The sequence below is a fragment of the Petaurus breviceps genome, unplaced genomic scaffold (assembly GCF_028583685.1).
Source record: "Petaurus breviceps papuanus isolate PSGF00001 unplaced genomic scaffold, PetGlider_PUasm1.0 76, whole genome shotgun sequence".
Classification (NCBI taxonomy): Eukaryota; Metazoa; Chordata; class Mammalia; order Diprotodontia; family Petauridae; genus Petaurus; species Petaurus breviceps.
The window spans coordinates 28,555,838-28,570,864 of NW_027186473.1; the positions used below are offsets into that span (position 1 = coordinate 28,555,838).

Consider the following 15,027-nt stretch of genomic DNA (forward strand, 5'->3'; position numbering starts at 1 on the left):
TCATGAGTACAGGGGCAGCTCTTGTCTTTCTTGATTGCTGCCTTCCTGTCCTACCCTTTGGGCATGAGGGGAGTGTATTGGATACAGGTGGCCTCCTTCATCTTTCTCACCTTCATTATTTCAATTTGGTTTCCATCCTCCCTTTAGCCAAACTCCTCCACAGCTTTCTCTCCTTCAGTGTTATTGGGGGACCTCTGGTGAGTCCACAGGACTTACCTAAAATGTCATTTCTGCCTGCAGACAGATGGAGATGGGAGTTGGGAAAGTGTCCAGCAGCTGCTCTGTGGGGGCTGGGGCGAGCACCCAGAGCTGGCCAGTGCACTGGGGCATGCGCACTGCTTTCCTTACCTGTCAGCTCACCCTGTGATGCTTCTGTAGACAGCTGTTGGCTGCTCCTCAGCTTGATGCTGGCATTCTGGGAGTGATGGTAGCATTGGGCTGGGGCTGGGGGATGGAAGAGGGAAGGGATTGGGCTTTTTTTGGTTTGTTTTCTTTATTTTTTTTCTTTTCCTTTTTTTTTTTTTGGAATGCTGCCTTAAACTTTTATTCTGGTGATCTTTGTTTGTTCTGGGACAAAATGAGTCCTTAAAAAGGGGTCAGCTCTGGGGCCTTTAGCATGTGCCTGATGTGGACTGGGAGAAGCCTAAGAAAGAGTGCACTCCTTGTCCCAGGCAGAGTCCTGCATTGTGACTTGGGACTTGTGTAAACAGAGAGTGGAGTTTACAGATGCATGCCTTCCTCTGGAGCCAAATGTGGCTTCTGGCCAATCTCATTGCCAAGGTCAGAGCTTCTGCACGGGCCCTCGGAAGGCAGCTCTAGTACCAGGAAGTGCAGGGATTGTTGGGAGGGAAGCAGACCATGGCTCAGGGGCACCAGTGGGAAGAAGATTTTGCCCTCCTGCCTCTGCTGCTGCTGTTTTGCTTGGGGTCAGGGGTCAGACTACTCTCAGTTTACTCTCAGTACCCCAGATGGATGAGTGAACTGTTCTTGAAGTGTTGGGCCTCCTGTGGCTCTCTGAGCTTTCTTGGTAGGGGTCACCATTGCTACTCTTGTGGTTTTGTTTTGCTTTGGTCAAACACTTACTTCCCAGGGCTCTTTAGATCTTTCTCTCATGCATCCCCTGCCTCACAGAGAGAAGATATGCCGAAGGAAGGTGTGTGATCCAGCAAATTTTTGCTGGAATATCATGTCTGTCTCTGATTTGGCATGGTAGTGCCAAGACAAGCTATAGCTCTGGGATCTGGGGAGACTGACATGTCTAAACTCCCTTCTGACAGAGCTAGATTCCTTCCTAGTCCCAGCTGACACTAATTTTTGCCTGACCATTCATCCTGGATTAGCTGTTAAGGTTTACAGAGCACCTTACATACATGCTTTCATTTGATTCTGAAAATAATTTTGTGAGCTAGGTGCTATTATTGTCCCCATTTTACAGATAAGGAAACACACTCAGAAAGATCATGAATTGCCTAGGTTTAGAAAGCTTTTAAGTGTCTGAGGCTATAGATGGTAGGTGGTGGATGGATGGATGGATGGATGGATGGATGGATGGATGGATAGGTAGGTAGCTACATAGGTAGGTATGGATAGGTAGACAGATTGATAGATGATGAACATGTAGGTAGATAGGCAGATGATAGATTGATGGATAGATAGACAGATAGACAGGCTGGCCGGCTGGCCCGGGATCTTTGGCAGGCAGTCAGCATGTTGGGACTATACCATTAGGTGTTGAGGAGTGACTAGCCTGAGCACAGAGTCTGAGGCTCTGGGGATTCCACAGAGGTGTTTTTTTATAGAGAGGTGTTACTTTGAGCTTTGCAGTGAATTTGGGGTTTGTAAACATTTGCCAAGAGAACATCCTTAATTTAATGACCTTCCTCCAGGGGTTTCCAGTTGCATGTTTTCCCCGAATTCCTCAGAGCAAGTAGAGAGTCCTTTTGGAGAAACTTTGGGGGAGTGTGGCTTGTGAGTGTTTCTCCACACTGTTGTGTTTGTGCAGGGGAAGGCTGTAGAGTAAGGGGAGAACCCAGAAATCAGTGAGTTCTGAGCATAGTTGCTAGGATTCCCCACTCCCCTCCTGGCCAGCCTGAGCAGAGCTGAATGGGTGTCAAGCTAAAAGTCTCTCCTGGAATAGGTCAGGTTGTTTTCATATGGCTACAGAGACCTTGTCACCTGCATGGTCTCCTTGGAGCTAGAAGCTCCTGTGAACAGGAAATATAAATATCAAATGTCAGCGTTTCTTTTTCTCTCTTTGCAGGTGTTCAGGACAGACCTGATCACAGCGATGAAGCTTCATGACTCCTACCAGCTGAACCCAGATGAATACTATGTGTTGGCAGATCCTTGGAGGCAGGAGTGGGAGAAGGGGGTCCAGGTGCCAGTGAGCCCAGGGACCATACCAGAACCTGTGGCGAGGTAGAAACATACACACCATAAAAAATACCTTCTCTTCCCCCATCCCACCTTCCTCCCCTACCTATCTGCTCTAGAGTTCTGGTTCTAAGAGTCACAGTGCATAAATGTTGAAATTGTAGAGCACTGATTCTACATGAGTATATAAGTGAAAGGAAAATACAGTAGGCATACATTTTAGGGGATAGGGAACAATTTTGCTAAGTTCCATTGTCCTCTGGACTGGATTTTCCAGCTGTTCTAAGATTTTTTTTTTAGAGAAGGGAAGGTTTTTTTTAAATTAAATCTTATTTCTTTCACTCAAAGAAAGTCATCTTACTCTCCCCTTTATTCCCCATCCCCCTTCCCTCTTCGAAAGAAAAAAAAACAAAATCCCTGTTGCAAACATGTAGTGTCAAACAGAACAAATCCCCCTCTTAGGTGAGAATGTAAAAATGTCTCAGTTTTCATTCTGAATTAATCAACTCTGTCAGGAGGTCAGTACAATCTTTCATCTGGAGCCCCATGGAACTGTGGTTAATTATTGCATTGATCAGAGTTCTACAGTCTTTCAAAATTGTTTGTCTTTACAATAATGTTGTATAAATTGTTCTTCTGGTTCACCTCACTCCACTCTACATCACTTCATACAGGTCTTCCCAGGTTTCTCTGACACTGTGACCTTTCTTATTCCATATAGCACAATAGTATTTTATTGCATTATATGCTTAAATATATGCAGCCATTTTGCAACTGTTGAGCACCCTGATAGTTTCCAATTATTTGTGACCACAAAAATTACCAGTATAAATCTTTTCCTACATGTGGATCCTTTTCTTCTTCATCTTTTGAAGTGTAGACCTAATTTTGGTATTCCTGGGTTGAAGAGTATACATAGTTAATAACTTTTGGGACTTAGTTCCAAATTGCTTTCCAGAATTGTTGGACCAGTTCACAATTCCACTAATAGTGCATTAATGTACCTGTTTTCTCACAGCCCCTCCAGCATTTGTCATTTTACTCTTTTATCATCTTTGCTGGTCTGATGAATGTGAGGTAGCCCAGAGTTGCTTTAATTTGCATTTCTTAATAGTGATATAAATACATTTTTTTTCAAATGACTACTGATAGTTTGCATTTCTTCCTCTGAAAAGTGCTTATTCACATCTTTTGAACACTTATCAATTGGGGATCAGCTCTTATTCTTATAAATTTGAATTTGTTCTCTGTATATCTTAGAAATGAGACTTTTATTAAAGAAACTTGTTGAAAAGATTTTTTTTTAAACTGTAAATTGCAGTGAAGTGGCTGACCAACATTGATAGAGAAGGTACCTCCCAGGAGCTCCCTACACCAATCTCTGCTCTCAGGGAACATCTATTCTATCAGGTGCTCGAAGTTGTTGTACTGTGGAAAAGGCACTAAATTTGGAGACAGGACCTGGTTTTGAATCCCTGCTCTGCCTCTTTTCTACCTGTGTGAACTTGGGCAAACCATTTGGGACTTACTGATCTCTGAGGTCCTTTCCAGGTCTGTCTGTATTTTATGTTCCTGTATTCCTTTGCTGATTTCTCATTCTAGGGTAGGAATATGAAGGTCCTTGACAGGGGGAAATTTCAGGAATGGAAGGAAATCTGGTTTTCATCTCTGCTGTGGGAGACTTCTTTGGTTCCTGCTCTGGTTTGTCCTACCTTCAGAGGTAGACAGGTGTGAGAAAGCCTGAGCGATTGGTGTGGGAGGTGGAGAGGAGAGAACCTGGGTGTGAGGGAAAAGTTATTGGTTAAGTTCACCTATTAATGATAATAACAAGGTAAAACCTTAACACACTGGTTCTTTCTCTTGGCTTACTTATTCATACATTCATTACCCATTTAAGGGGAGATTCAAACTCTCTGACTCATTCTCCAGAGTGATGGTACCAATTTGCCCAGACTTACTGTCCCATCTTATAGAAAGAACCTGAACATCGCATCAGTGCCCCTCATTTTACACATGAGGAAATTCATTCAGAGGTGAAGCAGCTTGTTCAAAGTCATGCAGCTAGTAAATGGCAGAGCTGCAGTTGGAACCCAGCTCCTTTGAGTACAAGTCTAGGGTTCCTTCCTTAGTACCACACTGTCCCTGATGAGGGAAGGACCTCACTCACCTACTGCTGAGTGCTTGGTTTCTCTATTGAGATTTTTTGTTGGCCTCCCACCTCATGATGTGGATACTTACTTCTGCCTTGATCTCCTGGCTCCTGACTGCCGTGGCCCTCGGGGGTGGCACACCTGGGACTTGGCCATTACTAGGAGGGGGCCCCACTTCTAAGATTCTGAAGACTCTTGGAGATCACAGTCTTTTCCTTGCCTACCACTTCCCTCCTGATTTATGCTTTACCTTATCATGACCTCTGGGTAAAGGAAACTTCTGTTGTGTGAGACTGTTTGATCTTAAAAAGGGGTTCTTATACTCTCTAAATAGATTGGGAACTAATGCTCCATGGGGTAAGACATGTTCTTTTTTTTGTAATCTTTTTTGGAGGGGGGAAGGCAGGGAAATTGGGGTTAAGTGACTTGCCCAAGGTCACACAGCTAGTAAGTGTTAGGTGTCTGAGGCTGGATTTGAACTCAGGTCCTCCTGACTCCAGGGCTAGTGCTGTATTCACTGTGTCTCCTAGCTGCCCCAGGACATGCTCTTTAGCCTGCTCTTTAAGGCCATCCATTCAGCTGAGGTGGACTTCAGCTCAGGCACCATCTCTTCCTTGAAACCTTCTCTTATCTCTAGGCGGTAACCCTTTCTCCTGGATTCCCAGCTCCCCTTTATATGTTGTCTTTCCTACATTAGAATGTTAACTTGTTGAGGGTAAGGATTGACTTACTTGCTTGAAGTATCCCTATCACTTAGCACAATGACTGGCACATAGTAAATGTTTAATAATCTCAGTCTGTCTGTCTGTCGCTCTTTCTCACCGCGCCCCCCCCCCCCCAGCCTTGTCTCTCTCTCTCTCTGACCTCTCCATAGCCCCTCCACCCAAAAGTGAATATTCTCTAATTTTTTTCAAAACATTTTCTGGGGACTTTTCTTTCCTTTTTATAAGGAACTTTCTTGCAGCATGCTTTCTTGTGTACAACTTCTTAAATTCCCTTTTAGATTTTAAATGCTTTGAGGACACAGACTTGTTTTTTTGATGTTGTAGTCTCATCTTCAGGGCCCATTGTGATGCCTTGCAGAAAGTGGGTACTTAATAAATGTTTGTTAACCACCCTTCCTGGTCCCATCTCCCCCAGCCCCCAATCCCCAGCCCTCCTGCTAATACAACATTTCTGCCACCTGGAGTGAAGAGTTTCAAGTTTGGATTATTTGGGCTCAATGTGCTTAGAGTTGAATGGGTTGCAATTAAGCCCCCTTGAGGTTATACACCCATTTGTAAGACCACAGAGCTGCTAAAGTAGATCTTATTACCCTCTGTTAGAATCCTAAGAGGACTAAAAAGCAAAGCCCTTGATGATCACTCACACTTGTGTTTCTCATTCTTCTGGGCAGCAGAGAATAGGCTTATGTATCATAGAACTCACCTAAACAGGTGCCTAGCCAGGTGTTCTATGCCCAAATCTAGGAATCATTGGCTGAGGGTCATTTATTTATTCATTTCTTTGTTTTAACCTAGTTTTGAGCAGGGGTCAGTCCACTGAATGTTTTATCTAAACTTTTAGTAGTGGAGTTTTTCTGTTTGATTCCAAAGGGAAGAACCAAGAGAAACATATGGAAGCTGAAAAGAGATAAATGCAAGCTTTATATCAGCAGAATGTAATGATTAGCAGCATTTAAAGTAGAATGAGCCACCGTGGGAACTACTGCAGTTCCCTCCTTACTGGAAATGTTTAGGCAGAGGCTGAAGTTGGGCAGGTTGTAGCAGGGATTCTTTTTCTTATATAGATTGGACTTAGATGGTCTCTGAAGTCCATTCCAGCACCAAATTTCTGTCATTTTGTGTTTCTGAAATATATCCCTCTAGTTTAGCCATCTTACAACATGATGTGGATAAAACCTCCTGCTCTGTGAACTTAGGTATTGTTAGAATTGATGGAAGTACATCCACAGGATGTTTAGGGCAGCTTGGAGGCATTTGTCCAAACTGCTAAACATGGATGAGCTAAGGATCAGAAATTTGGAGCATCGGCAGACTATAGAGGTCCTCTAATCCAGCCGTCCTTCCCTGACCCTCTGACCCTCCATTCCAGTGTAATAGCTGACAAAATTGAGGCAATTGGAGGGAAGTGGAAAGACAGTTACTTTTGGAATTAGAAGATTTGCCTTCAATTTCTACTTCTTGCTTGTGTGAATCTCTTAGGCAAATCTCTTAACTTTTCTGTTTAAGTTTACTTATCTGTGCGATGATGGTCTCTTATGTTTCTTCTCACTTTCAGTCTAAGATCTCATGGTCTGGAGAGTATATGACTTAACCATTGCTTAGCTAGCACAGGGCCTGGCACATAGTAGCCTTTGAACCTCAAATCAGCAATCTTTTAGAGACTTTGGCTTTTGTTTAGACTCCAGTTGGAGTCTAACTCATCAACTCCCTACCTTCTCTTGGGAATGCTCTGGAACAATTTCCAACCATGTCTTTCTTCCCAGCATTTATTGGGAATCCAGCATGTGTGCGGGATTTTCTGATGCAGGAAGGCAAAAGTTCCATCTTAAAGAAGAGAGGAGCTCCCATCTTTGTCTTTCAGGGCTTCCCAAATGAGATCTTGCCCTTTCTCTAGTACTTGACTCGATGGACCCTGCTATTGTTTTTTCCCTATTAGAGTTGCCAGTTTCCTTTCTCTGGCTTCCCAGCATTCTCCAGTGACTTTTGAACTCATCACTTGTACCAAGCTACTGCAGCTTTCCGCACCGTTCCGAAAATGTGGTGTCCTACTTAGTAAGACAGACTTGTTCTAATGGGTCCTGACAGGGACAGGCATGATGAATAAGAATCCATTTAGAGGTTCCCTTTGATCTTTTGAAACTCAGGTTTCAGTGTTTCTCTGAAGATGTGGTAGAGGCATAGCTGCTGCCGTGTGTGGAAGGGATGTAGGGGGTGGGCTGAGAAGAGAGGAAGAAAGAGGAGGTATGGGGGGGGCACTACAGCCACTGGTAATGTCATAGCCAGATGGAAGAGAAGGAGTCTCTTAGCCCATGTTTCTGATCTGGAACCTCAGCTACTTCTGATGTTGGTTTTAAATTATGACATTTCTTTTTGGTCCAGACTGGTGGCATCATAGTAGTAGTAGTAGTAGTAGTAGTAATTGTAGTAGTGGTGGTGGTGGTGGTAGTGGTCATGGTGAAAGTAGTAGTAGTAGTGGTAGTAGTAATGGTGGTGGTAGTAATAGTAGTAGTTGTAGCAGTGGTGGTGGTAGCAGCAGCAGCAAACATTCACATAGTGCTTTAAAAGATCACTTGCGTACTTTTTAAAAGCTTGCCAAACATTTTAGGTATTTCATTTGAACCTCTCATTTAACCCCTCTTTGGGGTGAATGCTATTATTTTATCCATATCACAGATGAGGAAACTGAGACTCAGAGAAACCAAATTACTTGTGCAAGGTCACATAGCTAGTAAGTATTTGAGGTTTTCCTGACCCCAGTACTATTCCATCCACTGCTCTGTGCTTCTGGTGTAGAACTCCTGAATCATTGAAGATTGCCAGTCACCTCTAATTACAGTGTTAAACAAATTGCTTGGGGGCACTCAGGGGTTCAGTAACTTTTCCATGGTCACATCCTGAGTTTGCTTCAGAGTAGGACTTTTGAAGCTTGTTTTACTTGATTCTGAGGTTAGCCCTTTAGCCTCTATACCATGTTGTATGTCACTCATGCCATTAGGAGATTCTAGCACCAGCATGAGAGAGAGAGAGAGTGTGTGTGTGTGTGTGTGTGTGTATGTGTTAGCACCTTGTGTGGTGCTGGTGTATAGGCCTCAATGCCTTCAAGAGGGTGGGGGGTTGTCTCTAACATCTTAGAAGGTACAAAAAGTAAACTCAAGTCTTCTGAGCCAGATTATGAAGTGGCAATAGGTAACTGCTTTGTTAGCCACTAGTTAATTTTCTCTTTCTGTTTCTCAGGGTGATGTCTGAGGAGAAAGCCCTCATGTTCATCAGGCCAAGGAAATACATCCTGTCCTCTGGCTCGGAGCCGCCAGAATTGGGCTATGTAGACATCCGTACTTTGGCAGATAGTGTGTGTCGCTATGACCTCAATGACATGGACACTGCATGGCTGGAATTGACCAATGAGGAGTTCAAGGAGATGGGTGAGATGCCTTGCCCTACCCTGCCCTGCCCCCAGCAGGTCAAACACGGGAAACCTTATTCTAAGAGTGTAAGGGAGTGAAAAGAGCTACCACTGCCCACCAAATGAAGTTCAAGGTCTTTAACTCGGCGACTGAGACACAGGACGGTCTGGTCCCAACTTCTCTAGCTTTATTGTCTATGCTGCTATTTAGGATACTAGGACCCGAGATTTCTAGCTGGAATAATAAATCATGTAAGGCTTTAGGATTTGGTAAGCCTTTTACTTACTCTCTCTTATTTGAGTCTTACCACCAGCTCTGTAAGGTAGGCACTACAGTTGTTATCTCCATTTTGCAGATAAGGAAACTGAGGCTCAGGGAGGAGCACTGTGAATGACTTGGCCATGCTTACTAAGAAAGTGTCAAAGGGAGGATTTGAACCCAGGCCTTCCTGATAACATGTTAGAGGCTTTCTGTTCTAAAGTTCTCATTTTACAGATGAGGAAAACTGGGCCCCAGAGAACAGAAATGGTTTTTACTCAAGGTTATAAGGGGATAGAAATGTGGCGGAGCTAGGATTTTGAGCCTAGGTCCTCTGATTTCAGATTGAGTGCTCCTTTCCAATGAATATCCCACAAGGGTAGAAACAGGCTGTACTTGAAACTTATAGAAATTATCAATAGCTACATGAGAAAAAAGGTTAAAAATCTGTAGTGATCAGAGAAATGCTAATTAAAAACCACTGTGAGATTTTCCCTTGATAACCATCAAATTGGCAAAGATAATAAAAGACAACAAAATTCAAAGCCAGTGCAACTACAGTAAAACAGACACATTAATGAACCCAGCCAAGCTCATTGTCTCGGGAGACATTTTCCCTGAATGTTTTGTGTATACCTCTGCCTTGGTGTCTTTGCTTGGGCTCTGGTCCCTGCCTGAAATGTTCTCTTTACTTCTGTTCTCTCGTCTGGGTCCTACCCATTCATTCTCCGAGGAACAACTTCGATGTATTTTCCTTCCTAAAGTCATGCCCATGAGGCTCTCTATCCGAGAGAGTACCTCTCTACCTGAAGCCCTCATTGTGTGTGGATTCGGGGTTTAGCATGTGCCATGGCAGGGTACTTTGAAAGAGTCCTGGATCAAGGGCCAACCACCTGGGCTAAGACCCAGCTGCTGAAATTTATTGTGATTCATGGGCAAGTCAGCCTCTCTGTTTTTCAGCTTCCTCCTCTGTAGAAATCAGTTCAACTAGATGTCCTCTAAGGTCCTTCCCAGGTGTAAATCCTGTGATCCTTTTATTCTTGCCATGATGGGCACCAAGTTAGTAGGTTATCTGATAAAACCCAGCCATAGTATTTGACTCTCAGCACTCATTTCACCTGTTCAGAGCTCTGTCCCCTTTTTTTGGGCCATCTGGGTGTGGTCCTTTTTTGACAGTGGGACAGCTTTGTATGTGCCAGCTGAGGGTGCCCAAATGCTTCTTGGTGTCTTTCATGGGACCTTAGAGGACATGGAGGAAGGTTTTTTGTGCTTTTGTGAATGACTTTAAAAATACCAAGTGAACTCATCAGGTTTAAACATATTGCTGAATGTTCTGGCAGAGTTATCCTTCTTAGCACTGACCACACATGCCTAGAGACTTTCGTCTTCACTATATTATTAGACTGCTGTAGTAAATATTAATTATAGGGAGGAGGTTTATGCTTTCAAAGCCAAGTGTCTTGAAAACTCATAAGAAGAACTTGGATCTGAAGTGCCCTTGAAATAGGGTGTGAGAAGATGGACTGGGCCAGAGGCACCGTAAACACAAACTCCTAAAGAGTTGGTTTGAGGCTTATGATGCTTTTCCTTCTGCTTTCCTTCCTTCAAAATATCGAGCCAATGAAATCAGGCAGGTGTTCTAAGATCCATGTGATAGTAGTAGGCCTGCATTTGACACATAGGTCTGTGCACATATCTAAGGATACTGTCACTGAATTTCCTGCTGAGGTCAGTCTTGGGGTTTTTGCTTTTCAGAATACTTACGTCAATAATCTAGCCTCAGAGCCTAGTGGGAGGTTTGCTTCTTGAACTATTTGGGGATTTGCTAAGGGATTTGAAAGCTATATTGTGGCCTAGGTGGAATTCTTAGTATCTTAAAAGTAATTGTAATTCACACTGCTATAACACTGTGAGGGATATAAACTTCTTTCCCCACAACATACCCATGAATTAGGTATTTACAACGATTATTATACCCGTTTTGCAGATGAAGGGATAGGTTCAGAGAGGGAATATGATTGATTAATTGTAAGGTGCTGGATATGAACAGTTTAAGTTCAACAAGCATTATCTGTTAAGCGCCTACTGTATGCTAGGGCATTTTACTAAGTGCTGGGTATACAAAGAAAATTTAAAAATAAACAAATAAAACTGTTCCTTCTGTCAAAGAGCTCACCATCACCCAGGGGAGACAATATTCAAGCAACTATGTCCAAACCAAATACATAGAAGATAGACTGGAGATAGTGCATAAAGGGAGGGAACAGAAAAGCCTTCCTTAGAGAGAGATGGAGCTGTGGCAGACTGGACAGAGGGACAGATAGTGAGAACGCCCTGTGTTGGAGTGTGGGATATCCTGTGTGAGGAACAGGGAATGTCACTGGATCGAAGAGGACACGGCATCTGGAAGGACAGAAATGGAGCAGGTTATGATGAGCTTTAAAAACCAAGCACAGCATTTGATATTTGATCCTGGAGGTAATAGGGAGCCTCTGGAGTTGATTGAATATCAGAATGACAGATCCAGTGTTTTCTCAGCTATACCATGGTGCCTGTGGTGGTGACGCAGGTGCTGTATTTGGAGTCAAAAGAACTGTGTTCAGATCCTCCCTCAGACACTCTCTGACCATATGATTACATGAGACAGCATATATAAAGGGCCTGGCAGCCTTAAAGGGCTCAACAGTTGGCTAGCTCCACTTATTACAATGATCACCAGCAGGTTTCCTAGCTCCTAAGTGTCAGTTTTCTCATCTTTAAAACGGGGATGATTGCACACAAGGTGACCACCTGGAAGAGTTGTTATGAGGCTTTAAGATAATCCTTGTTTTGCAAACCTTGAAGTGTTTGATAAAATCAAACCCAGCCCCAGACACCTACTGTCTCAGTGACCCTGGGCAAGTCACTTAACCACTTAGTTAAGAGGCCTGTAAAACAGGGATAATAATAGCACCTACCTTGCAAGGCTGTTGTGAGGAGCAAATGAGATAAAATTGACAAAAAGTTCTTAGCACAGTGGCTGGCACACAGTAGGTGCTTTATAAATTCTAGCCATCTTCCTCATTATTATTGTAATGCAGCCATTTAGCATTAGTAGAAATAGTGAATTCCCAAAGTATATACCTCTAAAATTCCTAGCCTTTTATTGCCTCACGTGTCATGTGCAGCTGGAGGGCGGTGGGGGCGGGGGGCTCAGCTCTCCAATACTGAGCAGCCGAGGGGACGTCAGAGTAGGAAGAGACCTTCTAAGGCACCTAGTGCAGCCAAGTTCACACAGGTGTTAAGTGACTGAGAGAGGATTTGAACCAGTCAAGTGACTCCAGATCCACTGTACTTTCTTCTGTCCTGGGAGGCTCCTGGTCAGTCAGTGAGATGTTTGGCATAGACCGTGATGGGGGAATGCCATGACTGAAGCACTGCTTCCCACAGAGCTTACATTTGAGCTGCAGTCAGAATCATCTTACCAGTAATTACCGTGTTTCTTTTCCCATTTACTCTCCTTGGTCTTCATGTCTGCTATATCTTACGTTTCTTCACTTGGTATGACATTTTTCTCTCAGACACAAGTAAACAGCCTGTGGGTCAGCGGCGCTCCGTGAAGGCCCAGCTTTAGGAATCGGGCCCTTGGCTGCGTGGTGAAGGGCAGCGCCATTCTTCAGGGGCCCTCCGGATGGGGCCGTGTCTTTATGTTTGCATCTCTTGTTTCTCCCTCAGGAATGCCAGAGCTGGATGAGTACACCATGGAGAGGGTCCTGGAGGAGTTTGAGCAGCGATGCTATGACAACATGAACCACGCCATTGAGACTGAAGAAGGACTTGGGATCGAGTATGATGAGGACGTTGTTTGCGATGTCTGCCAGTCTCCGGATGGGGAAGATGGCAACGAAATGGTTTTCTGCGACAAATGCAACATCTGTGTGCACCAGGTACATGCCTGGGATGGTCCAGAAGCCGTCTGGGGCAGGGGCCCATCCCCTCGATTGTGAGTGTGGCCTCGTCCCTCCAGGTGTGGGGAGGCTGAGTGTCTCTCTGCAAACAGTGTTGATGATGACCCCCCACTTCTGCTCACCACCTTGTGGAGCAGAAGAGCCCAACAGCCCCTGCATCAGCATCCCTGCTCAGAAAACCAAATCTCCCAGTTATATTTCAATCTGGTTTGGGCCCTGTAGAGGATGTGTTACTGTCATGAGGCTTGGTTTTACCTTCTCTGTTGACATGACTGGGGGAAACGGCTTTTGCCCTTTTGTTTTTATTCACATTAGCACTAGGTTGTTTCTTTTCTTTTCTTTTTTTTTTTGTAAAGAGAAAATCCAGGGGTGGGACTGTTGCCTGACCACCCTTGACCTATGAGCTGAAGAAGTGCCCAGTGTTTGCAGAATCTCTTAAAAAAATTTCTTTTTGAGGCAGCTAGGGTGCAGTGAATAGAGCATAGCCCTGGGGTCAGGAGGACTTGAGTTCAAATCCAGTCTCAGACACTTAATACTTACTAGCTGTGTGACCTTGGGTGAGTCACTTAACCCCAATTGCCCTACCTTCCCCCTGCAAAACAAAAAAAGAATTTCTTTTTGTTAGCCTCACCCCTGTGGTTCTCCATTGCATCTCTTAACACATTAGCCCTGTATCTTGTAGCCATCTCTTGTTTCTGTCTCATCCCCCTGTTAGATTGTAACAGAGATAATGTCTTCATATAGGAACTTTGTATGTCGTCTAATACCTAGCATTCATGCATGCATATATTCAGCAAATATTTCATTATTATGCACCTGCTGTATGTGGAGCTCTCTTAGTCAAGGAAAAGGTACACAGTTTAAGCAAGACACAATCCCCTGGCCTTGTGGAACTGTGGAAAGACAATACACAAATACAGATAACTGTAATGTGCAACGTTCTGTAATAGGGCATTAGAAAGCTGCAAAATGTTTTGTGAGGTCTGAGGAGGAAGACTTACTGACAGGGTAGGTCTGGGAGGGCTTCATGGGAGAGGTGGCATCTGAGTTGGGCTTTAAGGGAAGAGGCAAAGAAGGAGGAGAGCATTCTAGGCATAAGGAAGAGTTAAAGGAAAGGTACAGGCAGAAGGATGTAAGGTGCCTTCGTCCGACAGAAAATAGCCCAATTTGGCTGCAATGTGTAATATATAGAATATGTATGGGGCTGGATCTGTGATCATATCTATGTATATTAGTGTTGGGAATCTCCCTCTCCCAGTGGAGAAAACACACATCCTTATAGAATTATCGAGGTCAAAGACTTGCCCCAGGTCACATAGTGTGTATTAAAGGCAGGACTTGAACCCACTTTTTCTGGCTTCGGAACCAGCTTTTTATGCTCACAGAATTAGATTTAGAGCTGGGATGGACCTGAAAGGTCATCTAATCCAGCCTCCTCTTTTTACAGATAAGGAAACTGAGTCCCAAAGAGCTGAAGTGATTTGCCAGAAGTCACACACTTGAAAGCCAGGCTTTGTTCCCCAATTCTCTGTGCCAGATGTAATGTTCTGTACATAGCACCATACCACTTCATGCTAAATATGAGAGGAAACTCGAAAGGGAGGGGGAGAGAGCCTGGAACAACACTCAGAAGATTTTGGGAAGTAATAGGGAGCCATTGAAGATGTTTGAGTAGCATGAATGAATGAATGAATGGAGCATTTATTAAGTGCTTTATTTTGTGCAAAGCACTTGGCTATGCCCTGGGGGGTGATACAGATAGAAAAGTAAGGCCAGTCCCTGCTCTCAGTAACTTGGATTCTAATGAAAGAGACAGCACAGAAGGGAGATTTCAGCTACCAGTCAGATGGAAAGACCCCATGGTTACTGATCTGAAGGAGAACATGAGGGGAAGTGAAGGGATGCCCTGTTCTGGAATGGGCATTTGTTACCAGCTGTCTTGTGTCACCAAGTGTCAGTTAGTCTCACAGGAGGAGGAGTTCCATGGTCACTTGGGGAATGCTTACTTGTTGGGAGCATCTAATAATCCCTCAGGCTTTAGGACTGATCAACTCAGGGATCAAGTAGTATAATAGTATTCCTCCCCCCTCCTCTGTCTCCCTCTCTTTCTCTGTCTCCCTCCCTTTTCCCCTCTTCTCTCTCTCTCTCTCTCTCTCTCTCTCTCTCTCTC

General features: G+C 44.1%; 1 protein-coding gene across 3 annotated transcripts in view; it reads left to right on the forward strand.

Moving 5' to 3' along the window:
• JADE1 (jade family PHD finger 1) overlaps positions 1–15,027 on the forward strand; it is an 89,678-nt gene that overhangs the window by 44,149 nt on the left and 30,502 nt on the right. For all 3 annotated transcript variants that reach the window (XM_069105358.1, XM_069105356.1, XM_069105357.1), the window contains 3 exons: positions 2,261–2,418; positions 8,483–8,670; positions 12,625–12,836. In XM_069105358.1, coding sequence (XP_068961459.1) covers positions 2,261–2,418; positions 8,483–8,670; positions 12,625–12,836 — 558 coding nt within the window. The remainder of the gene's footprint in view (positions 1–2,260; positions 2,419–8,482; positions 8,671–12,624; positions 12,837–15,027) is intronic.